Source organism: Mauremys reevesii, linkage group 4 (assembly GCF_016161935.1).
Source record: "Mauremys reevesii isolate NIE-2019 linkage group 4, ASM1616193v1, whole genome shotgun sequence".
Taxonomy (NCBI): Eukaryota; Metazoa; Chordata; order Testudines; family Geoemydidae; genus Mauremys; species Mauremys reevesii.
The window spans coordinates 62959575-62977575 of NC_052626.1; the positions used below are offsets into that span (position 1 = coordinate 62959575).

The following is an 18001-nucleotide window of genomic DNA, read 5'->3' on the forward strand; positions in this document are numbered from 1 at the left end:
GCTGGCCATCCATTACTAAACTAGCTGAGAATCTCCTCAGAGAGCTCTCTTAAATTTGGGAACCGCAGGGTAAGGGTAGGGGGCATGACTAGACTTGTGTTAAGTGGATTTCAGTGACTCAGGGCTATAGTGTGATTAATAGTGATTACAGCTACTGAGTCTCCATGGGCCAAGGACATTATACTTCTATAGTCACGCAGTGTATGAAAGCCTCTGATTTTTTGTCTTGGATTATTTTCACAGCTCTTTCCTGAAGAGGGAGACCACCTCTGAATTATCTACCTCACCAAATACCTATAAATGCCATAAAGGCAATGCACCACGGAAAACGCTATCTCTAGAATATCTACCCAGAACAATTAAAGACAATTCCAGGAGAGATGACCATAATGATGAGCGGTATAGGTCCTTCGCAATACAGAGACAGCTAACTAAAAAACAAAAGACATCACTGTTTGGAAATGAAAAAGGAGCAGAAAAAGACTGTAGTGATTCAGTTATCACATTACATATCAACAAAGATGATAAAAAAATGGAAAAATTAGATGATAGACTAGTACAAACTGAACCTCAAAGCCAGACCTCTAAGAACCTCTCTCCTGATCAGCTTAAGAAGAAAGGTGAACTTGAAACCTTTATTACAGGGACACAAGTGACCAAAGTGAAGGTATTAGGAGATTCAAGTCAGCCTACTGGGAGACAGCTAGAAGAAAGTGAAGCCCAGGCATCTCATAAAAAGTCTAGAATGGATTTAAGAGGAGACTGCCAAGATTCACTTCCAGAAAGCTTTACTAAGGAAGTGAAAAAATCAATAGTGCGTGGAAAGCCACCATCAGGTTATCTAAGTCAAACAGCAAGGAACTTGAAAAGAGAGCCAAAGTCATCCTTGCCAAGTCATGATAGGCAGTTAGTGGAAAAGCAGGAGTTTCTGATGACAGCTACTTCAGTAGGGAACCTTAATAAGATAAACATCCAGACACCACTCCGTTACATTGAAAAAAAATGGCACAGTGCTGAGGTGTTGAGTGTTGGAATCTCAAAAACAGCCACAGATCTGCTAGGGAACTGGCAAGAGGATGATGAAAATGACTTTTCTGACACTGATAGTTCCTACTCTGTGGATTCTCTCTCCTGTGCTTATGCAAAAGCCTTGACCGAGCAACTGAAACAGGAAGATTCAGACAGGAATAAATGTATCACCAACCCAGAAGATTCCGAAAGTGATGATAGTCAGATGTCTCAAGACTCTCTGATAGAAAAAGAAAATAAAGCCAAAAAACGAAGTAAAAAACGTTTTCACAAATTAGTGGTTCACCAAGAGCCAGTTAAGTTTTACAAAGGCAGATATGATCACCATATCTCACCTTTGGTGACCTCATCCACATCACGCAGTGGATTGGCAAAGACTGAAAGAAGCTTTTCTCTGGATAGCTTAGCTGATGCAGAAGAGGTGTTAGCAGAAGATCTGGTAGAAGAATCCAAATCTGATTCATCTGATGAAGTGCCTGCAGAGATATTTTGGAGGCTGCAGAGTCCTAGGTCCCCAGCCATACAGACTGAGGAATACCAGAAGCCTGGAGCCTGTGACAAAGATGTAAAAGGAACAAATTATGATCTAAAACAGAGCAGTTCTTTTTATCTGGATACTCAATCACAGTCCATTTGCAATAACACTTGCAAACAGCCATTGAAAGAGATGAAGGTTTGTTTTCTAGAGCAAGAAGGTTCTGTTGATCAAAGACTTAATTCTACGGGTGGAAACTCTTTGACGCTCACTGATGCTTTGTCTTCATATGACTCAAAAAGTGAAATCAGCAGCCCCAGAATAGCTGTACCTTCTTTTCATAAAAATTTACGATTTCGTGGTGCTCATCTGAGCAAGCTGGAATGTTGGCTGAAGAAAGATGACCTAAAGCAGTCAGCTGCTGAAGTATCTTTTGTCTCTGGCTATAAGCAGTTACATAGTATTTCTCATTTATCACATGGCGTAAATGAGATAAACGCAACTTTCTCCTCTGATGGATCAGAAATACCATTACCAGAAACAACACATTTTGAGATAGATGAAAACAAAGTTCCTGAGAGTGGATCTTTATTAAGTAAGATGGTCAAAGAAAATGCAAATTCTGATGAAAATTCTGTCTTAGAATCTCAAGATGTTAGGTCATTGTTTGTCAGTTCAATAGGACCGAGCACTTCATGTGTTCCCATTTCAACATTTTCAGCAAAACGTGGTTATTATGAAGATGTCAAGTCAGTTCATCCTAAACACAAACAGCTTACTGTATCATCTACTTATGGATCTACTGTTGAATACACACAACAGTATAGCTGTTTGAAAAAAACCTCCATGACAGATTGTTTGTTACCAGTATCTGGAAAAGAAGAGGGCTCTCTCCCCACAATTTATCCTGAACTGCCCAAGGATCAGGATTCTAAAAAAATATCATTAATTTCAACACCATCTCCATATGTATTACAGCAGAGAAATGATCATGGAGATTCTGATTTAGAAGATAACTTCTTTAGAACTATTGAAAAAGCCGATATGGGTAATGAGTGTGATAATTTGATAACGGAATCAAAAACAATAGATTCAAACACTAGAGATGCATCTGTCAATGCAGCTACCAGTGGATTGTCTAAAGGGCTGTCTCCTGATACAGCTTCAATACCCACAGTAGGAAAGTCTTCAGAAAAACAGGGAATATATGAAAAATATGGCCAGCTCTTTGCAAAAGAGGGAACATCAACATCCCGTGATGAGGGTTTCTTTCTCAGTGACCTGTCAAACAAGAATAGGAATACTGGTATAAAAAAAAGTTATACACTTCAGACTTCTGTTGAACAAGGAGAAAATTCTGCTGGTAAAGTAGGTCTACTCAGTTACAGGGGGAATAATTTTGAATCTGTGCAGAAGATGGATTACCAACAGTTGTCTGCAGGAGAAATAACCATAGACAAAGATTTTTCTTCTGAAAGAAAACCCTGTCACAGTGGTCCTGCAACCTTTCCCCAGGATGCTAGTTATGACCAATTCACAATATCAATAGACACTTTTCAGAAAGAGTTGGTCTGTAATACAAGTAGAGATATCCTAATTGAAACTGCCTTGGAGGCCCCTTCATTCAGAGATACTGAAGAATATGAACAGAAGGAAGAAAATCCGTGTTCACAAAATAATTGTGAAATTCAAAGGAAATTTGTTTTAAAGAATGATTTTCTTGAAAGTTTACAGGCTGACAATCCTGAAAGTTGCTTATCCCTACAGGTTTTGGGAACCACCACATTATGTCCTGAGCCTATAAGAAAAGAAAGCAGAGAAAGTAAAGAAAAACATAATTTGAGTTCTCACCCTGTAGGCCAGGAAAGGTCTTCATCCAAATATAGAAATTTGGTGGTAGATGAATTAAGATACCTTAATGTGAATTTAAATGGAAAAAACACTGCGCTCTCAACTGCAGGTACTTGTGAAATTAGAGATGAATCCACCTCACAGTCCAACTCAAATGAATTTTACTATGACACAGCAAAAACTAATCTTTTCCTACTTGCTTCTGAAACTGAGAAATATAATACACAACTGCAGGATCTTACAGCAATTAATGAAATTTGTGATACCAGATCTAATCTCAGTATAGAAAACAATGTTGAAAAAAGTTGTTGTTCTGGAACTAATTCTAATTGCCTCTGCACAATGTGCTGCTTAAAATCTAAAGAGCAGAAAAACAATATGTATAAAAAGGCTGAAGGTCCTGTGGGATATGATGCAGCCGTTCTCTCTGATGATACCCAGACCAAGAAAAAATCCTTTCCTGAATCCAGAGAAGAGAGTGAAACTGCTTTTTCTTGTATGGTTCGTAGTGAAAGTGATTTCTCAGGAGAGGTTTTGTTTGTTGGAGGAACCAATAATTATGTAAAAACAAACTCTGGAAAAGTGCTTGAACACAAAACAGTTATATCAGACACGGCTTTCCAAGAAGGGAGTCCAAGTGTGAATAACAAATCTGAATGCACAAAGAAGGCAGCTGATCCTGAAGATGAAATTATCCTGGAAGAGACTCTGGTTCCCTATCAGAGTAAAAAAGTAAACACCACTGAAGAAATTGCTAAACTGGTTAACAGTGTCATCAAGTTGGAAAGCAATATTTTGGAAATTAAAGCTAGACAGACTGAAACCGAACATAACTACTCTGTAGTTGAAGCCCAGTGTGATATTGGAGAAAGGAGCAGAAATAATTTGGAAAACAGTAGTCTGGTTCAGAGATCAAAAGAGCCCAGTGATCTTGTGGCTTGCAAAGATCACCATGAGTTTTACAAAAAGCTGCACACAACAGTACTGTGTGAAGAGGCAGAGAAAGAACAATCAGGTGTATATAGTGGTGGTGGTGTAGGACACACTGATGAATCAAAAACAGAGGAGATTTCTGACAGCTGCATTCAGACAAGTAGCTTTCATGAAAATAAAAGGAAAGCAAACATGAAAATAAATTATTGTTCAACAGAGACTGAAGCTGCTTCTAAAAGCATTCCTTCATCAGTGTGTTCCAGCTCATCAGATTTCTCTGAGAATACTATAGGCTTCCTTGATACTTATGAGGAGTTGAAGCAGACTAACAGAATAATAGAAAATGTGTTGAATACTAAAAGTATAGCCAGAACAATACCAGGTAGTTGTGGAGAAGAGAACTCTTTAGAAAATGGTGAAAAGGAACAAAAAAATGCTTCTAGTGATACAAGTGAAATTTGTATAACAGACTGCTTGGTGATGGCCCATGAGAACTTTTTTCAAGAAAACAGAGTTGATGGAAGCATAACTAACTCCAAAATGATTGGGAGTGAGGAACAAACTAATGTAAAAGACCATGAGATGTTGGTTAGCACAGGGAGAGGTGAACTGCACACAAATTTAAATGTTTCATTTACGCAAGAGATTCCAGCTCTAGATCAGATGTATTCTAACAGAGACAACAGTGAAAAATTTATAATTGAATCTGAGATCCCAGAAAGATACTTTACAGCTTCCAACCTAGAAGAACAAGATGTTTTGTCAGTTGATACTTCAGGGTTAACAGGAGGTAGCCATGATGCAATTGAAAAGAAGGGCAAGACAGGTATAATGAATAAATTGGTGGAGGACATCAATAACTGTGACAGTTCAGCTGATGATAGTGCAGTAACTGAGAAAAATGTAATCAGAGGAAAATCTGGAAGACTTATTAAAGAGAATAGCCATACAGATAAGAGTTCTTATACCGACTACACCGACTATGGGGTGTCTGAAGATTTGGATGTAAATTTTATTGGAAACAGACCTGATAATTTTGAGTCTGATCCAATGCGCTTCATAGCACAAGAGAAGGAGAAAACACATCAGATAAATCTGGTACAAATGGCTAAAGCAGATGTAATAAATAAAAGTTTGAAAACATATAATACGTCTGTTTTTAGAACAGATAAAGAAAGGAAGGCTTTCAAAGAAAACATTGAGAGTAGAGAACTGACTGCTTCACAAAATCAAAATGAAGTTCCACCTGAAAACAAAGGCAGCCACCAACTGACAAATAATAAATTAAATGAGATCTTAAAAGAAAGTCATTGGGTATCTAAAGATTGTTCTAGAAATGATGCCAATGTTTCCTCAGTACCTAATAAACAACTGCTTACCCCAGAAACTATAAAGTCTTCTGAAGAAACTCAACAGTGTTTGCTTAAAGTCTTTCCATGTCAGTCTGTAAATCATCCTTTATATTTTGGAATAAATAACAGCACAGAAGTTGTGCAGAATGATCCCACTGTGTTAAGAGGACATGTAAAGTCATTTAATAGCAATGCTGGTACGGGAGTTGTTCTTCCTTATTATGAAACATTAATGGAGAACGATGTGCATGTTGGAGCACCCAGTACGCTTAACAAAGAGAGAAGAGATGAATCATTGTCTGATAAAATGCAAAATAAAGACCGTGATTTTCTGCAAACGATGATCATGCAGAACAAGCAGAAGGAAGGACACTTTGTATTAAACAACACATCTAATTATGCTGTATCTGGGCAATTTCCTGATAGGGATGACATAAATTCAACTTCCTCTATTGCAGAGTGTCATGAATCCATAATTGTTACACCTAGTCAAGGTGCAAGAAATAATTCAGTTTCCCTGGGAAGGTTAGATTCTCCTGAAGATATAATTCAAAATGTGAGCAATTCTGACGCAGAGTACAGCACAGGCTTAAGTGTGGGAGGAAAATCAAAAGTTCGTTTTAATTCCTTAGATGATATAGTTCAAGAAGGAAGTATGGCTGCATCAATGGCTGTGTCTGGTCCACAGACTTCAGATAATGAAAATCTGCTTTCCTCTTCAATGTTGAAAGATAATGCTATGAGAGAGAAAAGAAAGCAATCACTACCAGAGGTCTGTTCTCAGAAAGCTTTTCAAAATATTAATATAAGTCAGAAAGAATTAGCACAATGCAATCAGACAGAGAAATGTTCAGCTGCAGACTATATTAAAACAGACTGTAGAAGTAATAGTGAAAGGATTCCTGATGTATTTGGATATCAAACTGAACCCAGTGAGATTCAGGCATACGGGGCTTCTAGAGATCTTTGTGTGGGATTACCAGACAACTCTGCAGTTGCTTCTGAGACCCTTTTAGAAAGTATTAATCAACCCTTGTGGAAAAATGCTCATTATGATGAACACTCTGCAAGATATAATATGAATTCTTGTGTTTCTAAATATTCTGCTGGTCTGCTGAAGAATAGCCCTGCTACACTTCCAGATGTGTTGGTAGACAGCAGAGAAGACAAATGTAAAATTGATGCTGTTTGTTTTGGAAAAACAAAATACTTTGAAAGTGAATCAGTAGATTTGGATGTGCCTATACTTGTTTCTGATGATCTCTCTGTAAATCAGAAAGATGATGAAAGCAAAATTTGTTCTGCAGTTGGAGAGAGAGAGAGAACAGACACACAGCATGATGAAATCACTAAAGAGGTAGTTGGAGTAGATCAAAAGCAAGAACAAAGTCAAGATTCTTTCCAGATTTGCCATGGTATAAAAGAAAAAAAATTGTGTTTATACCCAGAAGACTATATTGGTAGCTCTGGCATGAAACTACCAGAGAAGAGCTTGCTTACATATCAAAGTCTTGAAAAAATTAACAATAAGGAAACAAAATCTCTTACCTTATGCACTGTGGAAGATGTTCCCACTTATTCAACATTTAAAAGTTCCAACAATCTTAGTACATTTGAAACCTCTAATTTGCCAGAAGACTCAAAATCTTTGAAATTTAGGCATCTTGATGACTCATTGCAAAACATTTCATTGACTGACCGGTTGTCATCTACTTTTACAAATCCTCATTCTCTACAAGAAAGACAAGAGAGAGAGTTTCCTCGAGCATTTCCAAAAGTTTCTTACCCATCATTAAAAATGTTTTCAGAATATCCTCTTACTGCTGACCTTGGTTACAATGAAACTAGCAGATATGATGTTTCACATACAACTACTTCAAACTGTTCTGCATTTGATATAGTACAAATGCAAGAGAGTCAGTCTGATGATGCTGTGATATTTGACCAGCAGCCATCTGCTTCAACAAGTATTGTACTTTCTCTTACAAATGAAAAGGGACATCTCCCAATAGCTGATACAAAATCTACCTCTCAAGGATATCCTGCTGAAGATGGAAAATCAATACATAAAAGTAACTCTGAACAACTCAACAATGAAACAGAAGTTGATAAACAACCCTGGGATAAAGTTTCGCTACAACAAGCATTTTTAGAAAACTTAAGGAAAGTAGAAGATGGTGTTTCTATGTCGTCATCTTTAGCTGTTGGGGATGCTAGAAGAGCAACTCTTAATAAACAAGAAAATATGAGAGAGAGAATTAGCAGAAATGAGAAGGAAATGCATTCAAACATGGAGAAGGTACTTCCTGCAACAGACAGGAAGCAGAGAAGAACATTTTTAAGAAAAGATCCTGTTGAAAATCAAACCATAGCGCCATCAGTTTTTGCCAATGAGTTAATGGACCCACAAATTACAATATCACAAAACCCATGTTCAGGAAACATTAGTGTGGATTCCAGGTACATGTACAATTTGTACGGGGGAGTATGTCCCACAGATAACAATGCTGCTGATCCCAAAGAAACATATCACACTGCCTCAAATTTTGAAATAAATTCATGTGCAGATTTACAAGACAATTGGCAGGTTGGGCATGCCACGGAAAAAGATCAAAGTAGAGCAAATGTAAGCAGTGGAAAAGATATGGTACATTGCAAAAATAATGCATGTTCAAATGTTGATAGTCCTGACAATTTTCCGATAGTGGCAGATAATATAATGAAGATTAAGCGAAAGACTTCAAAATCAGAAAGGCAAAATCTTTCTGTCATGAAAAATGAGAACATGTCCTTCAAAATTTTACCAGAAAACAGTTGTTTGCCTCCACAGGAACCCAAGTTGGTATTACTTAGGAATGAAAAATCATACTTTACTGCACAAAATACAAAGCATTGCAAACAAGATGAACAAAGAAATTGTTTACAGAATCACATATTGTCAGCCCCAGCTATATCTGCAATCTCTGATCTTGAATATACTTCAGAAGTTTCGTCTAAGGCACATCTTTCTTTGTATCCTGCCTCTAAATCTTTACAAGAATTGAATATGAGTGTTGAGCCTCCATCTCCAACTGAAGATGATCTTCATGGAATTGAAAGATTTTCAAAATTGGAGTCAGATAATTTCATACTGGCTAAATATAAACCTAGATTGCAGCAGAGATTGGTACAAACTCAGAGACTTGCTAATTATGATCCAAAAAGCTCACAAAATTATGGGGAGAGAAGCCGAGGCAGCAACTCCTTAGAGCCCTCTGCTATTCACTATTCAACTGCTTTGGCACATAGAGCTGGTCGTTCCATGGATATAGAAGCAAAAAAACATTCAAATAATACTTCTTTACCACAGTGCAATGAAGAGACAATTGAAGAATTGAGAGATCAACCAGAAGAAACAGATTTATTTTTACAGGACAATAAAGATGCAATGCATTTTAGTTCAAGTGATATCAATCCATACATTCATCCATGGCAGCAAAATGGACTCTGCAAGATTGGTTGGAAGCAATATGTTTTTGGTAGTGCAAGTGATGTCTCTTGCAGTCAGCCTCCTCTAAGCCTGGATAATCATAAGGTTATGAGATGCTCCAGTGTGGATAATGGACTGAACTCTCAAAACTCCCCTTTTCACTCTCATCTCAGTTCTTATGCTAATGCAAAAGTACTATCAAGCACTTTAAGCAGCATTGAAGACCCCCAGGGATGGGATGATGCGAGACAGGGCTTTGAATCTACATATTCAAGTGACAACAGCAAGCATTATGTAAATGTATCCAGTGAGATACTTCAAACAAACCCCAAAAGCAGAATTTCAAAATTTGAGAATCCTTCTGAGCAACCTGGAAACACTTCCATGCAAGTTGATGAAATTGTACTCCTCTACCCTTCTGAGTCAGAAACAGCCTCCAAAAAAACACAAGGCATTACTTGTGAGCAGGGAACACAAACAATGGCTACAGGAAGGTATAAAAGACAGAAAAGGCACCGGAGAAGTTATACGGATGTTTCTGCAAGAAAACAAGACGCAAGTAGGAGTTCATTTCAGCGACCTTCTTCTTGGGCGAGCATGCAGAATCTGTCCATGCACCTATCGCAGCTTCTTCATAACACTTCCGAGCTGCTGGGAAACCTCTCCCAACAGAATGTTCTAGATAACGAGCAGAGTGCCAAAATTAATCAAAGAGGAATTGCTGAAGAGATTGCAAGGGCTGCTATGTCAGACAGTTGTACTCAAACTACAGGAGATGTAGGCATTCAAGCTGATATTTCAGAACATCCACAAAGCAAAAACAAAGAAAATCTATTGCAGGCAAAAATTAAAAATGAATTGATGAAAACTCAGGAAGTGAATGTGATTGTGAAAGTGGTAGGTTCAGATACTGTATGTAGGTCTCAGGAAAAGAAAGATGTAGGTCTGACTATTCAAGCGAGAACTCCAGAAAGCATTGAAATGAGACTGCAGAGCATGCCTGACTTCAATGACTCTGCTGCTAATATTTTGGGAGATTCCTTTATGCATCTGCCTTCGTTAGCCAGAGCCTCCACTCCTATCTTAGATTTTCAGAAACCACCATTCAGCGCACAGCAGAATGTTGCTTTTGGCAGTCCCAGAGTTTCTCCTGTTGTATCATCTTCACTGAGTTCAGGACAAGATGAATCTCCATGCACAGTAGTTAGCAGCTCTACTTCTAGTACGTCTCAATCTCCAGCACATTACACTCAGGATAAGAGAACTGTTGATGAATCTGATATTGCAGTAGAAAGGAAGCTATGTTATAAAAACACCTTATTAGTTGACAGAGCCTCTTCCCCTATTCTGACACTTAGTGCAAATCCAAGCAACCAGGTTACCTGTAGCAAGTCCATTTGTTCTATCAAGGGATCTGTGGAACATCCTCCTGATACTTCAAGTTTGCTTAGTAATCAAAAAAAGCAAGGATCACATTCATGTTCTGGCTTTGGCACCTTGGAGCCTCATGTAGACAATTCTTCACAAACAGAAACAGACAATGAATCTACCACTTCTAGAAATAGCAAGGAAGTGAGCAAGAAATCTGGAAGTTTCTCAGATAAGAACACAGCTAAAGAGTTCTTAGGAATAGGTGTTTCAAAAGAATTGAAGGAAAACCACAGATTCACTGTTGACGCGCACACTACAATTCGTGCAAAAAGACTGTATCATTCAAGTAGTACTTTAGAGGTTTCTGGCCATGGGGAATATTTAGTTGATGATCTCAAAGAGCACGTTCCAATGGAACGTTCACTACATTGTATGTATGTCACCAGAAGAGGAAGAGGCTCTTCAGGAAGAATCAGATATGACAAAACCAGTGGAAGTTCTGATGCCTCTTTGATTAAAAACCACTCTCAGGCTTCTTTTGTTGAGGAATGTAGACATTCCCCTCCAAATTCTGACTTGCTTTTTAATCAAGAAATTAGCACGTGTTGGTCAAGCAAGACAAATGCTGATGGATCTCCAGAACATCAGATAGAAGCCTCTTCTGCACAGTTCCACCATTCCTTTTGGAAAAATCAAAATAGCTGCCCTTTTCCGCTTTCTAAAATGAGTGACATGCATGTACCCCTTCAAGATGACGATGCAGCATCGGCTTCTGCAAGTGAATGTAATACTGAAATTCTACTAAACGAGAATGCCTCCTTAGTGAAGACACACAGGCCACGAAGCTATAGTCTTCGTGACTTGCCCCTACACAATAAATTTATCAACTGGTGTGGAGTGAAGGGCAGTCCTCCATCCTCAGTAATTAGCTTGACTGGCAGTGCTGCTGATTTACAAAATCAAATGGAAAAGAAGCCAGTCAGCAAACAAGGAACTGAAACAGAAGGGAAATCCCAGCCTTGGGAAAGCAGAACAAGAGAAATTGAGAGACTTCGAAGAGAGCGTGCCCAGATTATGTCTGGCATACATCTGGATATGAAGCAGCACCCTCTTACTGTAGAGCTCACTGAAGCAAAGCTGAATTATGGAATTGGGGAAACAGATGCACTGCTGAGAATTCTTCAGAATGGAACAGGGGAGGATCTGACTTCAGTTCCCATAAAGCAGCAACTTTATGAAAGGTAAATTACTTAAAATAGTTTTGTGTGGAATCTCATGCATTTTAAATACACTTTAATAATAAACATAACAAGTGTTAAATATTCAGTTTATTAAGAGATCTTAACTGGAGAACAGAAAAATTTGTGTGAACAAGTGTAACATTAAGATTTTCTTACTTGTAGTAAATGATAATTAAGAACAAGGCTTTTGCTGTAATAATGGAAATGGGAAGAAGTACAAGCTACAGATTATTCAGGTCTAACGTCCTCCTTCTACTAAGTTAACCAAAATCATTAGCAGCTATGAAAATTACACGCACATATCTGTGCACTGTGAGCCATCGGAATAGGATTCTGTTGAGTTACTCCAATGTAAAAAATTTGACACCTCAGTATTTTTATAACAATATTTCATTCTTGTTTCTGTTAGCAAATACTGCTACGTGAAGGTGGCAAAAACAAATAATAAGACGATGGTGGAGAAACTAGGAAAAATTAAGCCCTTTTTATAGGATTCTTATAATAGGGTAATATTTGTATTGGAAATCAGGAAGTTGTTATTATAATCTATAAATTTAAGACCAGTATTGAGCTTTATCTCTTGATTTTCCCCCTCTCCCCCCATTATTAAATACATGAAAATGAGTTCTAATTCTTTGTACTCATTTCTTACTATTTTAATGGTTTAGCATTTCTGCAGCTCCTGTGATCATGTCACTGAGAGGGGTTGTGCAGGAGTCCTTTTGTTAGATTCTTGTGAATTTCATGTTTTCATTTTACCTGGTTTTCAGAGTTTTTAGCAGTGGAATATATCACTTTGGAAAACTGAGCTTTGTAACTTTACCAGGTGCATATCTTGTAACTCTGACCTTGTATCCTTTAATAGGCACATGAAGACAATCGAAGCCCTGAGAAAGCAGAGGGAGGAAAGGCTGCAGAGCTTTAGGAGAACCCGTAGTCTCAGTCCACAAAAGCATCTGAGCCTGATGCAGACGTTGGACACAAACCAGCGGGATCTGGATCTCCCCAGCAGACGCCGAGAGTACTTGCAGCAACTGAGAAGAAATGTAGTAGAAAATACTAGGTAGGGACACATAAACTTCATCTTTGGGAACCCGTGCTGCTCTCAGGTGTACATGCACAACTCCCATTTTATTCACAGTGATGTGTCTGTGGTCGTATGAGCACATAGATTCTCCTATGGAATGCCAGATGTAGAAGTGGTGAACTTTGGGGCAGGAGAGTTGTTTATTATTTTGTTCTAGAGAAGGCAAAAACTTTCTGTACAAGTTTTGGTCAATTTGATTTCACTTTTCAAACTATTAATTTAGAAAAGATTCTCATGCCTTAGGGAAATCTAAGATTCCCTACTGCAAAGGAAATGCCGCATAGTTCATATCTACCTAGTTTTAATTGATAGTCTAAAGTAGTAAACCATGGACTTATTTTTGCACATATACAATGTTTAGCAAAAGACTTTCTTAAAAGCAAAAGCAAGATTGCACCCCACTTATTATAAATTACTCACCAACCTCTCCTTTCACTCCTCACCCAAAAAGCCAAGGAAGAGCGATGAGATTTGCATTATGCTCTAAGTATCAACAAACTTGGGCTCTGTCAGATGAGTGAGAGAAGTGAATTCCAGGGTCTAAGGGCTCTCTGCTGGGAACCCCAGCCCCAAGTTGTTTGAATTAAGAGACTTCCCCAGCTGAACTTTGCTGCCCTGGTAGTAGATGGGGAGAGAGGCAGTCTAATAGATAATTGGGACCATTGTTTTACTGAGCTTAATAGATCAAAATCAGCATCTTAAGTTGCTCCTATATGTTAATAGGATGTCACAGAGGTGTAAGTATTCTCACTGTGGTGAATACCAAACGTGCACCCTGAATCCAATTTTCAAGCTCAGTGCAAAGGAGATGTGAATGTGGTGATTGCACAGACTGGGAACTGGGGACAGCAGGTGGGAAAGGATAAGTGATGCAACTCATGCCAAGGCTTTCCAGGTCCCTGTGAGAAGATCGTGTCAGAGGTGGTCACTGAGTTGACTCACCATGGGAGTTCCATGCTGCCCATTAAGAGAGAGAGTGAGAGAATTAGAGGCATGTGTTTGGGGGAGAGAGGGTGAGAGTGAGGGGTTAACCAAGAAGCAAAAGGGGGCATAGTGGGGTGATGAGATGGGGCTGTTGTTTCAGTAGAACATGTATTGGTGAGTTTTGTTACTGCTGCAGATACAATTCTTCTTCACACATAATCATACATATTGAAGCAGCAAAGAATCCTGTGGCACCTTATAAACTAACAGACGTTTTGCAGCATGAGCTTTCGTGGGTGAATACCCACTTCTTCGGATGCAAGTAGTGGAAATTTCCAGGGGCAGGTTTATATAGGCAAGCAAGAAGCAAGCTAGAGATAACGAGGTTAGTTCAATCAGGGAGGATGAGGCCCTGTTCTAGCAGTTGAGTGAAAACCAAGGGAGGAGAAACTGGTTCTGTAGTTGGCAAACCATTCACAGTCTTTGTTTAATCCTGAGCTGATGGTGTCAAATTTGCAGATGAACTGGAGCTCAGCAGTTTCTCTTTGAAGTCTGGTCCTGAAGTTTTTTTGCTGCAGGATGGCCACCTTAAGATCTGCTATTGTGTGGGCAGGGAGGTTGAAGTGTTCTCCTACAGGTTTTTGTATATTGCCATTCCTAATATCTGATTTGTGTCCATTCATCCTTTTCCTTAGAGACTGTCCAGTTTGGCCGATGTACATAGCAGAAGGGCATTGCTGGCATATGATGGCATATATTACATTGGGCTCTGTGCCTTTATCCTCACACACAACTATTTCAAATTTGATGACAATATATATCTCCAGATCAGTGGCACCACTATGGGCACCCGCATGGCCCCACAATATGCCAATATTTTTATGGCTGACCTGGAACAACGCTTCCTCAGCTCCCATCCACTCACGCCCCTTCTCTACCTACACTACATTGATGACATCTTCATCATCTGGACCCATGGGAAAGAGACTCTGGAAAAATTCCACCACGATTTCAACAGCTTCCACCCCACCATCAACCTCAGCCTGGACCAATCTACACAGGAGGTCCACTTCCTAGACACTACGGTGCAAATAATTGATGGTCACATTAACACCACCCTATACCGAAAACCTACTGACCGCTATGCCTACCTTCATGCCTCCAGCTTCCATCCCGGGCACACCACAAGATCCATTGTCTACAGCCAAGCACTGAGGTACAACCGCATCTGCTCTAACCCCACAGACAGAGACCAACACCTACAAAATCTCCACCAAGCATTCTCAAAACTACAGTACCCGCACGAGGAAATAAGGAAACAGATCAACAGAGCCAGACGTGTACCCAGAAGCCTCCTACTGCAAGACAAACCCAAGAAAGAAACCAACAGGACTCCACTGGCCATCACATACAGTCCCCAGCTAAAACCCCTCCAGCGCATCATCAGGGATCTACAACCCATCCTGAACAATGACCCCACACTTTCACAGGCCTTGGGTGGCAGGCCAGTCCTCACCCACAGACAACCTGCCAACCTGAAGCATATTCTCACCAGTAACTGCACACCGCACCATAGTAACTCTAGCTCAGGAACCAATCCATGCAACAAACCTCGATGCCAACTCTGCCCACATATCTACACCAGCGACACCATCACAGGACCTAACCAGATCAGCCACACCATCACCGGTTCATTCACCTGCACGTCCACCAATGTAATATATGCCATCATATGCCAGCAATGCCCCTCTGCTATGTACATCGGCCAAACTGGACAGTCTCTAAGGAAAAGGATGAATGGACACAAATCAGATATTAGGAATGGCAATATACAAAAACCTGTAGGAGAACACTTCAACCTCCCTGGCCACACAATAGCAGATCTTAAGGTGGCCATCCTGCAGCAAAAAAACTTCAGGACCAGACTTCAAAGAGAAACTGCTGAGCTCCAGTTCATCTGCAAATTTGACACCATCAGCTCAGGATTAAACAAAGACTGTGAATGGCTTGCCAACTACAGAACCAGTTTCTCCTCCCTTGGTTTTCACTCAACTGCTAGAACAGGGCCTCATCCTCCCTGATTGAACTAACCTCGTTATCTCTAGCTTGCTTCTTGCTTGCCTATATAAACCTGCCCCTGGAAATTTCCACTACTTGCATCCGAAGAAGTGGGTATTCACCCACGAAAGCTCATGCTGCAAAACGTCTGTTAGTCTATAAGATGCCACAGGATTCTTTGCTGCTTCTACAGAACCAGACTAACACGGCTACCCCTCTGATACTTGATACATATTGAAGTTTTTTATTTAAATAAAGCCTGAGGTGACCATGCGTGCATTTTTCTTTAAATGTTCAGCAAGGCAGAGAGAAGCTAGGTAGCTATTCAGAAGCTCTTCCGTGAAGCAGGGAGAGACCGTATTTTTTAGGAATAATCCTGTTTTCCTTATTATGAAGTTCCTTGTTCAGTGTTGGAAGAAAGCAACTCTTTCTGTGATTCTTTACCATTGTCCCATGGCATTGTATCAGACATTTCTTAGTGTGTCTTTTTCCCACCTCCAATCTTTAGAGTCCAAGAACCAAAGAGGAGGATTTCCCAGTATCCTTCAGAGATTGAACTACTACTCCGAGACTATCAGAGGGCACGAGAAGAGGCCAAGACTGAAATTGCAAGAGCAAGGGACAAACTTCGGGAGAGAGCTGAGCAAGAAAAGAGACGTATACGAGAGCAAATATTTTCTCATCTACAGAAGGTGAGCGTTAAATTACTCTAGTTACTGAACTATTCTGCATGACTCATGTTAATGCAATTTCTTTCTTTCTTTTTAAAGTAACCGTGATGGTGATTAAGCCCAAGGCAGATCTTTATCTTTAATTTTGTCTATTAAGGAGGTAAAGGTAATAAGGAATAATCTTGTTAACTTATATTTAAAAACAAACAACCCCACACTGATTTACTGGTGGTGGTTCTGGTCTACCTTTGTGCAGTAGTGTCATTTTATTGACAATCAGGATGCCAAGACTCCTAAGCTTCACTCACTGTATGAGAGAATGTCTTTAAGCCACAAGTGCTGGATATGAATGCATGTAGTGACTCTACTGATACAGGCTTAATGTGGTTGAATTCTGTACGTTAAAATGACAAGATAAAAAGAAAATCTTTTGCCATCCTTTTTAGTCTGCTTCTCTCTTTTTCTCCTTAGCCTGGGTGTGTGTGTGTGTGTGTGTGTGTGTGTTTGCCTCTTCCATTTGTTTTGTATTTTGTCACCCTTACTGTACATGTGAGAGTTTTGCTGGGTTTTTTTGTCTGGCTTTGGAATGGTACCATGTTACCTTCAGGTCACTCTGCCTAATTTATGACCATATTTTTCCCTATAGCAACTGCTTTGTCACCTCTTCTGAGCAGAAGCTGCAGTAACCCTCTGAGACATTCCCCAGGGTACAATCTGGACCGCTGAGCAGTGGTGTTTCCTTAATTCTCTAACCTGGGGTGCCTTTTACACTGCTTTGGGGTCAGAACAGCCATCCCTGGCCTGCTCACACATCTTTCAGCATGTAAATTCACTCCCAGCTAAATACATGAGCACTCTGACCAGTCACTCATGAATTACATACAAAGCAACACCTGCAAGCTCTCCAATCTCAGTCTTGTTCCCCTAGAAATGTGTATCTTGTACTGTGCAGCACACTACTGACCAATGCACACTCATAGGCCTGGTCTACACTACGGGGTGGGGGTCGAACTAAGGTACACGACTTCAGCTACGCGAACAGTGTAGCTGAAGTCGAACTACCTTAGTTCGAATTTCCTACCTGTCCAGACGCCGCGGGATCGAACTCCGCGGCTCCCCCGTCGACTCCGCCACCGCCGTTCGCGGTGGTGGAGTTCCAGAGTCGACGGGAGCGCGTTCAGAGTTCGAACTATCACGTCTAGATTAGACGCGATAGTTCGAACTCCGAGACGTCGAACTCTCCGCGTCGACCCGGCGGGTAAGTATGGACCTACCCATAGAAAGTCCATCATTTCATCAAAGGAAAATGGTATATGCACCAGCCTTGTTATCCCAAGTGGAGTTTCCCACACACTTAAATTCAAACGCTCTGGTTAAGATAAAACAATAAGATAAAACAATAAGATAAATTTATTAACTACAGAAAGATTTTAAGTGATTACAAGTGATGACGCATAAAAGTCAGGATTGGTTACAAAAGAAAATAAGAGTAATATTCAAGCTAATACCTAACTTAACAAGCTAGGTGAACTTAAAAGCA

The 18001-nt window shown here is 39.8% G+C and overlaps 2 protein-coding genes across 13 annotated transcripts in view; one reads left to right on the forward strand and one right to left on the reverse strand.

Moving 5' to 3' along the window:
- The window catches only part of STARD9 (StAR related lipid transfer domain containing 9), a 174345-nt gene that overhangs the window by 140537 nt on the left and 15807 nt on the right, over window positions 1-18001 (forward strand). For all 11 annotated transcript variants that reach the window (XR_005597982.1, XR_005597981.1, XR_005597980.1 and 8 more), the window contains 3 exons: window positions 244-11721; window positions 12587-12784; window positions 16299-16482. Coding sequence is in view for 8 of the 11 variants with exons in the window: in XM_039536971.1 (XP_039392905.1) it covers window positions 244-11721; window positions 12587-12784; window positions 16299-16482 (11860 nt within the window). In the remaining 3 variants the exon portion in view is untranslated. The remainder of the gene's footprint in view (window positions 1-243; window positions 11722-12586; window positions 12785-16298; window positions 16483-18001) is intronic.
- Window positions 1-18001, reverse strand: part of CDAN1 (codanin 1) — a 94147-nt gene that overhangs the window by 13073 nt on the left and 63073 nt on the right. The window contains exon 27 of one of the 2 annotated variants that reach the window (XM_039536977.1): window positions 7331-7372. The exons of the other annotated variant lie outside the window; for it this stretch is intronic. Coding sequence (XP_039392911.1) covers window positions 7346-7372 — 27 coding nt within the window. The 3' untranslated portion in view covers window positions 7331-7345. Of the gene's footprint in view, window positions 1-7330; window positions 7373-18001 lie in introns of those variants that run through there. 2 annotated transcript variants of the gene reach the window in all.